The 16873-nt window shown below is 40.9% G+C and overlaps 1 protein-coding gene across 1 annotated transcript; it reads right to left on the reverse strand.

The window, feature by feature from the left end:
• Nucleotides 1-3622: 3622 nt before the first annotated feature.
• LOC117056310 (vomeronasal type-2 receptor 26-like) lies at nucleotides 3623-8624 on the reverse strand. Its single transcript, XM_033166513.1, has 4 exons — nucleotides 8577-8624; nucleotides 6790-7017; nucleotides 5701-5827; nucleotides 3623-4428 (listed from the first exon to the last, which is right to left on the reverse strand). The coding sequence occupies exons 1-4, from the start codon at nucleotides 8622-8624 to the stop codon at nucleotides 3623-3625; spliced, it is 1209 nt and encodes a 402-aa protein (XP_033022404.1).
• Between the last annotated feature and the right edge of the window lie 8249 nt (nucleotides 8625-16873).

Raw genomic sequence — 16873 nt, forward strand, 5'->3', positions numbered from 1 at the left:
TGGGAAACCCTCTCTTTGCCCCTAAATCCCATGTTTATGGACATATTTGTGTATGAATAGGGTGAACCTGTGACCTGCATTCAAGAACTAAAGTATTAACCACCAGAAAGAATGGCCAAACTGCCCAGGTAATAATCACAATCACAATCATATATTTATTATTTATACCCTGCCCATCAGGGTGGGTTTCCCCGGCCACTCTGGGCGGCTCCCAACAGATTAAAAGCACAATAAACCATCAAACATTTTAAACCTCCCTAAACAGGGCTGCCTTGAGATGTCTTCTAAAAGTAGACCATTATCACGTATCCTGGCAGACAGGATTTCTGCTGTAGACCACCTCCTTCTGCAATGTATGTAAGATGTTTTTTTTTTTTGGGGGGGTGGTGGTCTTGGGCTACAGGGTGGGCAATTTCAAAAGTCTATATATGGGCTTGCACACCATTGTTCTAGGTTCCTCCTCCTGTGTGTGGTGAGGGGGGGACCCTGTTTCAACAGTTTAATAAAGTTCAGGCTTACTAGCTGCTTTGTTTCTCAATATTCTTTGCTTGGCCTCTGTGGTGTAGTGGTTAAGAGCGGTGGACTCGTAATCTGGGGAACCAGGTTCAATTCCCCGCTCCTCCACGTGCAGCTGCTGGGTGACCTTGGGCCAGTCACGCTTCTCTGAAGTCTCTCAGCCCCACTCACCTCACAGAGTGTTTGTTGTGGGGGAGGAAGGGAAAGGAGAATGTGAGCCGCTTTGAGACTCCTTTGGGTAGTGATAAAGTGGGATATCAAATCCAAACTCCTCCTCCTCCTCCTCCTCCTCTTCTTCTTCTCCTCTGTTATTTTCTCCTACCCACAGAGAACCTACATAAGGACTCTATACGGGCTCTTGGGTACCCCATAAGGGGAAAAGGAGCAGTTTTTTTTTCTTATAACACTACTGTTCCTTTCCAAGTACTGTACAAAAAAGTATAACTGCTCTGCCAGGATATTCTTGGTGTTGGTGAGCCCCAAAGGCATTTTCTGAACAATGAGTTTATCTTTTGAAAATATGACCCAGATATAAAAACTGGAAGTCCAACGGCAGAGGAATGGTATCCGCAATATATAGAAAATACTACTCAAGAATCCCACGAGCTCCCTAGACACAATCAAAAAACAATGGGAGGATGACATAGGATATGAAATCAACCCCATGCAATGGACCAAAATGTGGTCTAAATCCCCCTTTAAATCCATATCAATGAAAAGAAGAGAACTCACCCTAAAACTAACCTACAGGTGGTATCTAACGCTAAGAAAATTAGTGCCAATACACCCAGGAACCTCACCAAAATGCTGGAGAGGGTGCACCTCCACAGGCACATACTTCCACATGTGGTGGGAGTGCCCCAAAATCCAACCATTCTGGACAACAACCATACGAGAAATATGTAAAATAACCAAGCAAGTGCTAGAAACCACCCCAGAATTGGTCTTACTAAACATCTTCCAAGACAACAATGCCCACTTACAACACAAAGAACTCATAATCCATCTACTCTCAGCAGCCAGAAACATCATAACCAGACACTGGAGAGACCTGTCAGGAGTAAACATGGACCAATGGTACCAAGTAGTATGGGAGACAGCCCTACTAGAAAAACTAACCAGTAACCTGAAACTGACACGGGGACAAACAGAAGAAGACACCTTCACCCCCGTATGGCTCCCCTTCATCACACACACAGCCTAACAAGACAATGACAAAAATCTACCCACAGCATACAAATAAATATGGCTAACCTGATCAAAAACACTCACCTACCCCACTCACACAGGAAACCAAAGATCACCACAGCCAACCACAAATGAACAATCACACCCTACGCCAATCCTGACCTCTCTCACCGCCAAAGAAGCACAAGCAAACAACAGGGAACCTACACAAACAACGATGACACCAAACCCTACATATATTAAGGAAAAATAGAAACATCTTCACCCCACCTCACCCATCCCCCCACCCCCCCTACCTCTTTCCCCCTTCTCTCCCTAATGTCTCAACAACCAAAACTGATTTGTAAAAATGTTACATGGAAAAAATACTAGAGAGACATTGCACACACCTTTGTAAATCAAGAAAATATTTAATAAAAATAAAAAGAACTGGAAGTCCTCTCAGGATATAAATTAATCTGGGAATAATATAAATTAATCTGAGACTGTTGTAGTTTAATATTCTGTTGAAAGCCACCCTTTTGCTGTTTTAAGAAGAAAATATCATCTATCAGATGCAGCCCAATGGCAATATCTTGAACTGCAACATCTCCTAACAAGTGTGTTTGGGCTGTCAGCCCTTTCAGCTTCTGAGACACCTGAGATATTGGAGCAATTGGACAATTTATTCAAGAATTAAAAGCCAGCAGTTACTTTTTATAGATATCTATTAACAATACACAAGTTCAATATGCAGACTATAAGAGATGATTGGAATAAAGTATTGGAACTTTCAATATTGCCCAGACAGTGGGGGAATGTTTCAGCTTCAATACCCAAGGTGTCATTAGATTTCAAATTAAGACTAATACAACAGAAAAGAAAATTGAGAGTTTCTTGGACTCCTTTACGGTTGTATTAAGAAGGGCTAGCTAAGATTGCTCGGTGTTGGAGATGTGGCAAGGACAATGCCTCTCTGAAACAGATGTCTGTACAGTCTTCTGCACCTAACAAGTTCTGGGAGAAAGTCCTGGGCTGTGTAACAATGACTGTGCAGAAACAGTTAAATCTTTCCGTGGAGAATATTTGATTGAACTATATACCTGCAGTATGGAAACCATTGACGGGACAACGGAAATGGATTTTCTTTGCCTGAATGGTGACCAAGAGATTGACATTGAGGAAATGGAAAAATAAAGGTATGATACCCTTCAATCCAAGGACTGATGACAGGACATCACTGGGAATTTATGAACCGCTGCTTACATGCGCAGACTTTATATATACGAGAACATTTGGAATGAGTTTATACAAAATGTAGTAGGCTATGTAAATTAACATTTACATAAGCACTTGGACAATAACACTATAACGATTTATAGAAGAATGTATGGGAATATCGTATTTATTATTATTATTATTATTGTTTGGCAAATTCTTGCTTTCATCTTGGTTGTTGGTTGTTTCTCTCCCTCTCACTTTTCCTTCTTTTCTCCCCTGTATGACATTATTTCTTTTAATTGAAATCACCTTAATAAAATATAAATATTTCAAAAAAATGATGTCTCTGCTTTGCTGCCAGAGTTGGAGGCAGCAATACCTTAAAACACCAGTTGCTTTGAAACCACAGGAGGGGAGAGGGCTTGTGGGATTTCCATTGGTGCATCTAGTTGATCTTCTTGTGCCGAATCCAGCAAATTCTCCCAATGTTCTTATGAATTGCTGTGTTTAAACTTAGATTTTTGTGTAAACCACTTTGAGCACAGATTTTATAAAATGCTGTAAATAAATAGACAGTGACAAGAGAGGGGTGAAAAGACTGAGTATGGAAAAGATAGGAATTGGGACACACAAGAGATTTCCTTGGCCAGTTTTATTCCAACAAATGTCTGCATTTTATAACAATGCAACAATTAAAGGCATCAATGCAAGTTCAGTCTTATTTGCTCCTCCGAATCAAGTGGTCTTTGCTGTTCAAGTCGGGCCTCAGAAGGATTATGTACAATTTGGGGAAGAAGATGCAAGCGAGCAAGCCTGCACTGGAGGCCAAGATGCAGAAGATCTCCACAGCCACCATCTGCTTTCCTTTGGTGCTCAGATAAGAGGGAACAAAGGACAGCCAAACGCTGCAGAACACCAACATGCTGAAAGTGATGAACTTGGCTTCGTTGAAACTGTCTGGCAACTTCCTGGCCAGGAAAGCGACCGTGAAGCTGACAATGGCCAGGAATCCCAGGTACCCCAGGACACAATAAAACATAGTGGCAGAGCCTTCGTTGCATTCCACAATGATTTCCTCCGCCAGAGAGTTCATGTCCACATCTGGGAAGGGAGGAGCCGTACAGAGCCAAACAGCACAAATAGTGGCCTGAAGGGAGCAGCAAGCCAGAAGAAGAGAGTTGGCCAGAGATTTCCCCACCCATTTCCTCATCCTGGATCCTGGTTTGGTGGCCATGAACGCCAGAACCACCGTGATGGTTTTGGCCAAGACACAAGACACCGCAATGGAGAAGATGATGCCAAAGGCCGTTTGTCGTAAAGAGCAGCTCACTGGGTGAGGCTGGCCAATGAAGAGCAAGGAGCAGAGGAAGCAGAGCAACAGGGCAAGGAGCAGAGTGTAGGTGAGGTCCCGGTTGTTGGCTTTGACAATGGGAGTGTCCCCGTTCCTAGAGAAGACGCCAAGGACCAAGGATGTGACCAGAGCGAAGAGCAGAGCTAAGGCAGCTAGTGCGAATCCCAAAGGCTCTGCGTAGGAAAGAAAATGTTGTCTCTTGGGAATGCATTCATCTCTGTTGTGGTTTGGAAATTGAGCTTCTTGGCATTTGAAACAGTAATTCAAATCTAAAATTAAAAAAAAATCAAATTATTGACATAGGAGTTCCATCAAACAAGGCAACCTTTTTCTTCTGTTATGTTTCATTCTATGTAATGAAATGGATTCCTACATCTCCAATGGCCTTTCAAATTTCCTTTGAAAGGAATGTTGCTTCTGTCTCCAAATTACAATTCTGAGCATTAATTAGTTTGAAACAAGTATCAGAGATAAGTGGAAACCAGTAAAATGCAACATGTATTTTTTCTTCAATAAGCATATAGGTAAAGGTAACGGTAAACGCCTTCTCCCTCGGCCTGAAAGCAAAATGAGTGCCTCAGCCCCATAGTCGCCTTTGACTTGACTTAACCGCCCAAGGATTATTTGCCTTCCCTTTACCTATAAAGGGAAAGGGGCCCCTGACCATTAGGTCCAGTCGCAGACGACTCTGGATTGCAGTGCTCGTCTTGCTCTATAGGCCGAGGGAGTTGGCGTTTGTCCACAGACAGCTTCCAGGTCATGTGGCCAGCATGACAAAGCCACTTCTGGTGAACCAGAGCAGTGCACGGAAACGCTGTTTACCTTCCCGCCAGAGCTGTACCTATTTATCTACTTGCACTTTGACACGCTTTCAAACTGCTATGTGGGTAGGAGCAGGGACCAAAAAACGGGTGCTCACCCCGTTGTGGGGATTCGAACCGCCAACCTTCTGATCGGCAAGCCCTAGTCTCTGTAGTTTAGACCACAGTGCCACCCGAGCCCCTTAAACCATATAGGTGGTATCAATCAAATCACCAGGAATTTAGGAAGTATTGACTGTTAATATGGGGCCATTGAAAGAGCAAACAGTCATCACTTCTGAAAAGTGAGAAGCACACTATGATATATTGGAGCAGGAGAATGTGATTTTGTGTTTCTGGCTCTCACCCCTAAAACTATGGGGATGGAGGGTTAGGCAAGTCTTTCTTGACTCTGCAAGCTGTGGCAGGAGGGGAGCAGGCAGAGAACACGGGACATGATCCACACCTATTTCCACAGATCTACTTTGGAAAGACTCTAGTTTGCCCTACTCTCTGTGTCCGTCTTCTTTCTTAGAGATCTGAGTGCAACTGCTGTTCTGTTTAGGAGTACTGAACTGCTAATAAGGGGAAACTGTTGAAATAGACTAGGAAGCATTGTATAAAAGAGCAGATGATGTCTCCTACCCGTTTGATTCGAAATCATCCCATCTGGACATGAAGCACAGTCATAGCAACAAAATGGCAGCCCCTCCTTCTTTTTCCGGCTGTAGCCTGGCTGGCACCGATCATTACACAAACCGAGGGGCAGCACCTGGACAGAAAGAGAGGAGAAGAGGAAGCTCCCTTTTGCATGGTGAAGAATACAGTTTGAACCAGAGAGACGAGATCATTGGGCAGATTCATGTTATTCCAGATATGTGTTGTATGCATGAATAAATTGTCTTATAAATATTGGGAGTCAAGAAGAAGAGAAATTGAATGGAAACAGGACAGCGAAAAACCACCAATTCTGAAAAACAGGAGTTGGCAGAGCAGGCAGAATAGGAAACCTATACACTAGGCTCAGAGAAACACTACAAGACAAAAACTCTTCCTTCAACACAAGTGGGTAACTGATTTTCCTCCTGTCTTCTGAGAAATCAGGGTGGCAGTTTAAATCTGCTCAATGGGGTGAGCTCCCAGATCCTGTCAACCTAGGAGTTCAAAAGCACACCAGTGCAAGTCGATAAATAGGTACCACTGTGTGCTGCACCCCGTAGAAGAAGAAGAAGAGTTTGGATTTGATATCCCGCTTTATCACTACCCGAAGGAGTCTCAAAGCGGCTAACATTCTCCTTTCCCTTCCTCCCCCACAACAAACACTCTGTGAGGTGAGTGGGGCTGAGAGACTTCAGAGAAGTGTGACTAGCCCAAGGTCACCCAGCAGCTGCATGTGGAGGAGTGGAGACACGAACCCGGTTCCCCAGATTACGAGTCTACCACTCTTAACCACTACATCACACTGGCCCCGTAGTCATCTTTGGCTGGACTTAACCGTCCAGGGGTCACTGACCTTCCCTTTCCCTTTACTCTCACATTAATGTGACCTAGCTAAGCCTGGCAGGAGAACTTCATGCATTAACTGGGCTTAAGAATGTTATGAATATTGGAACTTATTCTTGTATTTTTAGAGTTAATATTAATAAAAATGCTTTCTCTCTCTCTCTCTCTCTCTCTCTCTCTCTCTCTCTCTCTCTCTCTCTCTCCCTCTCTTAAAGAAGAGTCCACTCCCACCTGATTGAATGTTTTGTGCCATTTGATGACTTCTTCATCCATGCTGAAGTCGACATCGTGCGATTCCTGTGGTTCTATCTTTCCTACTTTCACTCGCACGAAGGTTTGGTTGGGGAAAGTAACCCAGTTCAGAACATCAAATCCAGCTGCCAATTCCCCATTCTCATCAAAAGACACAAAGTCCCCAGCACTGTTGTTGAAGGAGATGCTCCTCAAGATGGAGGGAAGCTAGACAGGATAAAACAGGGCAAAGTTTAAAAAAATGAGATGCTTTACTGGTTTAGAAAGGAAAAAGTATCAATCAATATATGTCGCAGAATGGAAAGGTGTAAAAAATGGTATGTTCCACCTTTGGAGCACATATGGATTTTTTTTGGAAGTACACTTGGCCTGACACTTAAGTATTTGATGATTCAGCTCTGGGGGTCCACGTGCAAAGGCAAAATTGTGCAAAGTCAGGAGCCCCTGGAACTGCCCTCCACAAGGCAGAGAGATTCTTACTAGGCTCTGAGAAGGTTGCAGGAGGACCCTGGAATGCCCCTAGAGCCCTGTCAGGACCTCCCCACAGCCGGGGAAGCAAGAGAGCACCTTCTTTGCTGGTCTCTGAGATGCACCCAGTGTCCTTGTGTCTCCTTCTCCAAGGCTGGCATGGAGTGCACTGCCTCGCTCACCTGGCCCTCATGCCTCCTTCCCAGAGCCCAGCAAGCAAGGGGGAGGGCTGCACACCCAGGGCCCTCCCTGGACCTTCTGGGAGCCTGGTAAGAAAGGGAGACCTTTTGGGAGGACAGGGGGAAGGGGGGAAATATATAGCGAGCAGGTAATGGTGAGTTTTCTAGCACTCCATTTAGTTATTTATTTACTTTTCCCACCAATGTAAAGTTGCAATCACATGCCCTGTATGTAACACTACAATCAATGAACTTTGCTAGGTGCAAGTTTGAAAAATGACCAGATAATTACATTTGAAAATAGCCATATATATTCCTCTTTGGTGCAGAAATAACTGCTGGCTCTAAAAGATAGTTCTTGATGGACAGAATGGTTTGGCAGTCAGGAGTAGAAACAAACCTAAATATTTTCAAATGCATTCTTCATTCTTGATATTTCTCCTTCTCTTGCCTGACTCTGCACATAATCACATGGATAATCCAACAAGTCTAGTTTCAAAACCATTTGTATATGGAATGCATTATGATGCCTGACCTCTATTCAGTTTTTTTAAGTACTCAGAATGCAAGGAAGTTTTTAATGTTGGAGGTTTTTTCAGTGGTTTTTATAAAAAATATTATTATAGTGTGCTGAAAGACAAACACCAGTAGTTTGTGCAATGTCAAATGGTGAGATGTTGCCCAAGAGAAGTCCTGGAGAGGTTCTTCCTGGATAAAAACACACAATTATTAACACACCCTGAGTCCTAGTTTAACATGCCTCCTTCATCACCACTCCTGATATATCAACATCACAAACACATTGACAGCAGAACATGCAGCTCCTTCCACAACATTGTTGAGTTCTACAAAGAGGTGACATTTCTGTGTGAGGAAGTGAAGGAGGAGATACTTCCACTTCTGCAACTTGAAGGGGAAGGACAGGGAATATATTGATTCTGGCTCCAACTTGAAGGCAAGGGAAAACAGGGAAGCACTGAAAAGAACATTTGTTTTGTGAGGGAAAGGTAAATGCTGCAAGAGATGTTTTTCTTCTGTGTGTATTCATTCTATGTCCTGTGTGCCATCACCCATTAGATTAGCCCCAAGCAAAGGTTTATTCTGAATACGAAATCTTACCTGCCAAGGTTGCAGTTGGGGAGGATCGAGTCCACCTCTGTCTGCCATCTTTCTGTGTTTCAGTCTGGATGAGAGAATCTTGTGCAAAGTATATGCAATGGCATAAACCGCATTATAGGTACTGTAACTTTGACCGGTCATGGTCATTTCAAAAATGGGCCCAGGAAGGCTCTCCAGACTCTCTTTGCCAGTGCATGCGTCTCTGCTTTCATAGGGCTCATTTGAAACAGAAAACAAGCAGTCGAATGTCTTTTCCCAAAAAGTCTGGAGGAACCCATCTCCATTTGGAGAGTTGGGGTTTAGGGTATGAAGGAATTCTTTAAATCCCTGGACCTTTTCTGTGTGAATTGCAAAAGACAGGGCTCCATCAAAGAGTTGAATATTCAAAAGCCTTTGAAATGTTTCTGAGGAGAAGGCCCATTGGGCTGTCAAAATCCACACTTTGCCTACAGAATCCTCAGCAATATCTTCATAAAATGAAGAAAAATAAACCATCCATCTCACAGCTGCAATGGTCTGAGGTTCTGCATATAGAACTAAAATATTGACTTCTGAGACCATCTTGATATCGGACTTAATCCGACTGACTTCCATTGGTTTTAAATCACCTAACCCTTGAGACAAGCCTCGTAGTTTTTTAATGAAGGCTGTACAGACTCCATGCTGGGAAAGCATTGGCCCTAAGATTTGTATAAACTTCTCTCCATTTTCATCATTTGATGCAAGGAGTCCGACCCACGTCCATTGGAAATGAAGAAGGAGCTTGGCAATCCCTGCATATTGATATTTCTCTTTGGGAACCGTCCGGAAGAAGGTTTGGAGCTGAAACTCGGTCTTCCTCACTGGAGCTAATGCACAATAAGCTATCTAAAGAAGAAATCAATCTCACAATAATTGGGGTGTTATATCAAATGGTTAGGATTCATCCCACGTAACTGCCTGAAGTGGAACCCATGAGAATTTACTGAAGGTAAAAATAGATTCTTTAGTTTTATATATTGGAGGAATTTGAATGAATGTAACAATAATATCAATATTAGTAATAATAATAATATTGCTTATTAATTATTATTTATTTATACCCTACCCATTCTGGGCATCTCCCAAGAGACTATTAAGAACCCAATAAAACATCAAACATTAAAATCTTCCTTAAACAGGACTGCCATCAATGTCTTCTAAGCATCAAGTTTTAGGTTATAAAACACTGAATCCATTACTCATCAATGACAACATCTTGGTCAAGTTTATAATTTACAATGAATTATGTTGAAAGTGAAATATTTCTTAGGTGATCTATGAAGATGAAATGCTCAAATCTTTTGTTTCCTAATTCCAACAATAATGTAATTTCTTCCCAGAATTGCCCTTTTGATTAACTACTCTTTTGCAGTAAGGTACTAGATAATGTCAAATAATTTTATGGAAAGCATCAGACATTTGAGGAAAATTCATTTTCTTCTTTTTCTTCTTCATTGGTTGATTATTTTGCATCCCCCTCCCCATAGAGTATTTTGTGTAGCTTGGTTGTGACCACTTGGAAAGAGAACAAAATAAGACCTTCACATTTTCCCAAACTTTGTGGTGAAATACACCACTAAACTAGTGCATGCTCTGGACATTTTCCTACAAGTTCTGCTTCTTTGGAAGGAAAAAAGTAAATCTCAACAAAAGTGTGGATGGCTTGCCTGCCTAGACACTCATTTATGTCTAGACATCATGGTTCATTTCCTGACTGAGGAAGCTGTGGCCCTTCAGAACTTCCTGGACTCCTTGACCATTGCGTTATAGTGGCTGGGGCTAGTGGGCAACATATGGACAAGCAACACCCCTTTCAGATGAGACAAAACAAGGGACAGGAGAAAAATTCAGTTTCATTTACATTTGAATGCAAATTTACCTAACTCACAATTCCAGAAACAATTTGTGAACCAAAATGCAACTGTCCTATTACCTTTGTACTTTTCTGTATTTTGCATTTCCCTTCTCCAACCAAAAATAAATGCTTATACTAAGAGACACTTGTCATAAAAGTGCAATTCTTAGTGAAAATAAAATTTTGCATCCCCCCTCCCCATAGAAAGTAACAAAATAAAGCCTTCACATTTCCCTCTACTTTGTGTGGAAATACATCACTAAACTAGTGCAAGCTCTGGACATTCTCCAACAAGTTCTACTACTTTGGAAAGAAGGAAGTAAAGCTCAACAAAAGTGTGGATGGATTCCCTGCCCAGAAACTCCTTTGTATCTGGACATCATGAGTGAGGAGTCTATGGGCCCTCAGAACTTCCTGGACTCCAAGTGGTCATCCTTGACCATTGAGTTAGAGTGGCTGTGGCTATAGGGCAATATATGGACAGGCAACATCCCTCTCTGATGAGACACGGCAAAAGATAGAAGAGAGATTCAGTTGGGTTCACATTGTAATGCAAATTTACCTAACTCAGAATTCCAGAAACCATTTGTGAACCAAAATGCAACTATCCTTTGACCTTTGCACTTTTCTACTTTTTGCATTTCCCTTCTCCAACCAAAAATAAATGATTTTATTAAGTGAAAATTCTTAGTGAAAATAAAATCCAAAAATATACTACCTTGAAGAAATTGCTGGAAAATACATGGATTAGGCAAAAATGGGAGAAATGGACAAATTTTTGTGGTCATCCCTTGAGAATGGAAACATGAGAAACTGAGAGAAATAGACACTCACAGATTAATTAATGCGTGTATAGATCAAACCAGCTGGTTGGGAGTGGCCATTACAGTCATTCCTTCAACATCCTTGTGCAACAGAAAAAGGCAAAAAGAGGGAAGAATCCCTCTGCACGTTGATCTCACCATAAGCTAGTGCATATGTCCAGCGGTAGCTAGGTAACATTTTTTCTCTGCCCTCTTGCAACTGGTGTTGTGCAGCTTCCTGGGAGGAGGATTCCTACTGGTGCATTTGCACTGCACCAACCTCCCTCTCTCTCCCCTTCCCTTCCTCCTTCCAGAAAAGCTGCAGGGACACCTGTGTCAGGAAGTCAGGGAAGCACCAACACCCTTCCAACCACGAATGCACAGCTCCCTGCCCCAAATGGAGAGCATGAATATCAGTGAGTGAACTTTTTATTTTTCCAGGTATGATTTCTTACCAAAAACATGAGAAAAGTCAGACACTTTTGTATCAGTTATATATTTTTCTTTTTCAGTTCCTTTTTCAGAATAATGAACCAAGGTAAAATGAAGTATGGAGAACCAGAAGATAATTATTGTACCAGAGGCAGGAAAGCTTCACAGCTCACATAGTATCTCACTACTGCAATGCATTCCACGTGGGGCTACCTTTGAAGGTGGTGTGGGAACTGCAACTAATCCAGAATGCGGCAGCTAAACTGGTGACTCGGAGTGGCCACTGAGACTATATAAAACCAGACCTCTTCACTGGCTCCAAGTACGTTTCTGAGCACAATTCAAAGTGTTGGTCTGACATTGAAAGCCCTAAACGGCCTCGGCCCAATATCCCTGAAGGAGCGTCTCCATCCCCATCATTCACACCAGACTCCGGTCCAGCTCCAAGGGCCTTCTGGCAGTTCCCTCCCTGCGAGAAGTGAGGTTACAGGGAACCAGGCACAGGGCCTTATTGGTAGTGGCACCCACCCTGTGGAACACCCTCCCATCAGATGTCAAGGAAAAAACAACTGACTTTTAGAAGACATCTGAAGGCAGCCCTGTTTAGGGAAGTTTCTAATGTTTGATGCTTTACTGTGGTTTTATAACTTGGTTGAAGCTACCCAGAGTGGTTGGGGAAACCCAGCCAGATGGGCAGGGTATAAATAAATAAATAAATAAATAAATATTACCAAAGATTGTCTTAAAAATCTGGCCATGGGGGGGGGGGAGGCCTCAGGATGTCTCCCCTCTCCCCCCTGATGGGTGGCATATATTATTATACCTGTGCTATCTTGTAGATGCCTAAGATTGTAGTCATGTGAAGGGAGATGTCAGAGTCAAGTGCTCCAATAACAGCTATCATATTTTTTTTCTTGTCACATTTGAAGTTGGGGGAAATCCTTTTTGAGCTGGACAGAAGTTTCAGGGTGTTCTGATAAGTCATCCTTGTATTCACGAAGCTATCAAAGAGGTTGAACCCAAAGCTCATATTTGGTACGATGTTAGGATTCTCATTGATTTCTTTCACAGCAAACGCCAGGGAGAGGGTATTCTGGTAGTCCTTAAATGTTGAACTAATAAAAGAGTTGTTGGTGATTTCCTGGCTTTTCCCACAAATAAGCAAAAAAAACTAATATGCATTGTGCTTCCTAACACTTGATAATGGAAATCCATGGTCAGTATTCATTTAGCTTTAGAAATATAGCATCTAAAAAGCATTCAATTTTTATGAAAATAATGTTTAGATGGTATTTAGCAAGAACTAATGAATGCTGGAAATGTAAAGAGAAGGAAGGTACTTTTCACCACATGTGGTGGACCTGTAAAGTGGTAAAGGCTTTCTGGGAAATGATATATAATGAGTTAAAGAAAATGTTTAAAAGTACTTTTGTTAAAAAACCAGAAGCCTTTTTATTAGGTATAGTAGGTGAAGGGATACCAAGGAAAGATGGGAGACTTTTTATGCATGCAACAAATGCAGCAAGAATTCGTTTAGCCCTCAAATGGAAACAATGAGAAATATCAATAAAAGAAGAGTGGCAGACAAAAATGACGGACTTTGGTGAACTGATGAAGCTGACAGAGAAAATCTGGAACCAGCAAGGTCAAATATTCCAAAAAGACTGGAGGAAATACCTGTATATATGGCATTTGAAAAATCACTGTAAGCAATTAGCATCACTAGCATGGTTGTGTGAAGACTTGTAATGTGAATTTTTCTTCCTTTTTATTTTAACTTTACATTTAATGTTTTTTGTAATAAGTGGACTTAAAATTGGAAAACGTATAAAATGCCAAGATACAAAGGTTAAATGTGAAAGCCAGGAGGCAGGAGCGAAGGAAGTTGAAGGGCTTGAAAGAGCCGGGGTAGTAAAGTTGATAACAATGATGTGGTTGTATATTACTAAATGGAAAACCAATAAAAATATTAAAAAATAAAGAAATAAAAAGTATTCAATTTAATCAGACATAACTTTAAAAGAGGTATAATAATGTATGTAAATCCAAAATTAGAGTCAAAGCTCTTATTTGAAGATTATGAAGGAAGAATAATAGCGATAAAAGTAACATCCCAAAAAGAAAAAAATTGTAATCACAGGAATCTACGCGCTGAATGAAAGGAAAAATGAAATACCAAAACATATTATAAGAATACTTCAAACCTAACTTTCCATAATTTTAATTAAGAAATTGAACAAAAGATAAAGACATTAAAACAAAAGAGCTTTGAATTTGCTCACAAGCCAGGAAGAACGCTAGCGTGGCAACTAAAGAAAAAGGAAACGGAAAAGACGATAGAAAAACTAATGGAGGGAGGAAAAGTCATAGGCGGTCCAAAGGAATACCCCGTTTCACCGAATATAAGACCCTGTCTTATATTTATTTTTCCTCAAGAAGACACACTATGGCTTATTTTCCGGGATGTCTTATTTTAACCACTCTGCATGGGTACGCTGCATAGCCACACCTATCCAGGCCGTCTTAAGGGAGGCGCCGCGTCACCATGTCTTATTTTCGGGGTATGGCTTATATGGCGCAAATGCTTAGAAATCCTGCTATGGCTTACTTTCGGTATGTCTTATTTTCGGGGAAACACTGTAAGTAAAAAATGTACAAACTACTACAAGTATTATATAGGGAAGAAATTGGGGACCAGAAGGAAATTGAAAATTATATTATGCAAAACAGATTCCCAAAGATAGCAAAGGAAAAATCTGAAGAACTAAACTCCCCATAACAATGAAGTACAGCAATCAATTTCCAAAGCAAAACTAGGAAAGTCACCAGGTCCAGATGGTTTGACTGCAGTTTACTATAAGAAACTAGAAGAGGTACTTTCAAACACATTGAAAACAACCATGAATGAGATATTGGATGAAGGAAAGTTCCAGAAACATTGCTAGAAACCTATATTACTCTGATTCCCAAACAAGGAACAGACCCAACATCAATAAAAAATTGCACACCTATATCATTTTTAAATAATGATTGTGTTATTTGCGGATATAATGGCTAATAGATTAAAAAGAGTTCTCAATGACACAATAGGCAATCACAAGAAGGAAATATCAAGAAATAAAAGGAAAAGTAGTGGGATGTAAATCTTTTAAAATAAAGGCATTTGCGGATGATCTTATTATAGTAACAAAAAATCTGGTAGAGAGCCTAAAAAAAAAAAAAAACTCTGGAAAGAATATATGAATTTGCGAAAGTGCTGGGATTTAAATTTAATATAAATAAAATGAAGCTGTTGGCCAAAAATATGCAAATCCAAGAGAAAGACGAACTTCAAAAATAATAATAATCAGGATTAACAATAGTAAATAAGATTAAATATTTAGGAATTTGGATTACAAACAAAAACGCCAATTTATTTAATGACAACTACTCTAAAACCTGGAAGGAAATTAAAAATGATCTGGAAATATGAATCAGACTAAATTTGTCTCTCTGGGGAAGGATATCCATGGTAAAGATGAATGTTCTTCCAAAGATGATATTTTTGCTTCAGATGATACAGGTAGTAGGGGGAACAGAATGCTTTAAGAGGTGGCAGAAAGATCTATCAAGATTTATCTTGCAATGCGAAAAACCAAGGACAAAACACAAATTATTAATAGATAGTAAGGAAACAGGGGGATTTGCATTGCCATACTGGAAACTTTATTACAATGCTGCCTGTTTAAGTCAGTTAATGGAATGGATGTTATTGCAGAACTCTGATTTACTAGATTTGGAGGGTTTCGACTATTTTTATGGGTGGCAGTATGCAGATGACAATGTAGTGTGTGCACGCTCAGAGGATGACCTCCAAACCATCCTAAATATCTTCACAGAAGCTTACGAAAAGCTTGGCCTTTCGCTCAATATCCAAAAAACCAAAGTGCTGCACCAACAAGTACAAAATAACCCCTCTGCAGCACCACAAATCCAACTCAATGCTGTAACGTTGGAAAAAGTTGATCACTTCTCCTACCTGGGCAGTTATCTTTCCACAAGGGCTGACACTTATGCCAAAATCCAGCATCACCTGAGCTCTGTGAGTGCGGCTTTCTCCCAATTGAAGTGCAGAGTGTTTGAGGACTGGGACATTTGCAGGGGAACCAAAATGCTTGTTTACAAAGCTATTGTACTACCAACCTTACTGTATGCTTGTGAAACATGAGCCACTTATAAACACCATCTCCAACTCCTGGAAAGATTCCATCAATGGTTTCTCTGAAAATTTTCACACATGACTTGGGAAGACAGGCGAACTAATGCCAGTGTACTGGAAGAAGTAAAGTTCACCAGTGTTGAAGCAATGATTCTTCAACATCAGCTTTGTTGGACTGGTCATGTTGTGCAGATGCCTGATTATCGTTTTCCAAAGCAACTACTCTATTCCAAACTTTAAAATGGAAAACGTAATGCTGGTGGTCAACAAAAAAGGTTTAAAACTGTCTCAAGGCAAATTTTTAAAAATGTAGTATAAACAACGACAATTGGGAAACACTGGTCTGCAAGCACTCCAATTGGAGAACAGCTTTTACCAAAGGTGCAATGGGCTTTGAAGACACTTGAACTGAGGATGCAAGGGAGAAACGTGCCAAGAGGAAGGCATGCTTGGCAAATCCACACCATGATCAACTCCCGCCCAGAAACCAATGTCCCCATTGTGGAAGGATGTGTGGTTCCAGAATTGGGCTCCACAGACACTTACAGACTCAATGTTAAGACCGTGTTTATGGAAGACAATCTTGGCTACGAGTGATCACCAAAGAAGAAGAAGCTTACTTGAGATATGAAATGGTTAAAGTCCATAGGGGCTTCTTAAATCATATCCTAAGGCAGTGTTTTTCAACCTTTTTTGGGCAAAGGCACACTTATTTCATGAAAAAAATCACGAGGCACACCACCATTAGAAAATGTTAAAAAATTTAACTTTGTGCCTATATTGACTACAGTATATATAAAGTAATTCTCTTGAATAGGAATCAAATAAACACAAAGAAAGTATTTTATAATTACTTTTCAGTTTTTCCCACGGCACACCAGGCAACATGTCGCGGCACACTAGTGTGCCGCGGAACAGTGGTTGAAAAACACTGTCCTAAGGAAACCCATATTCAAAGCCTCCTGGAGGTTATATCAGTAAAAAGAAA

Source organism: Lacerta agilis, chromosome 13 (genome assembly GCF_009819535.1).
Source record: "Lacerta agilis isolate rLacAgi1 chromosome 13, rLacAgi1.pri, whole genome shotgun sequence".
In the NCBI taxonomy this organism is placed as follows: Eukaryota; Metazoa; Chordata; class Lepidosauria; order Squamata; family Lacertidae; genus Lacerta; species Lacerta agilis.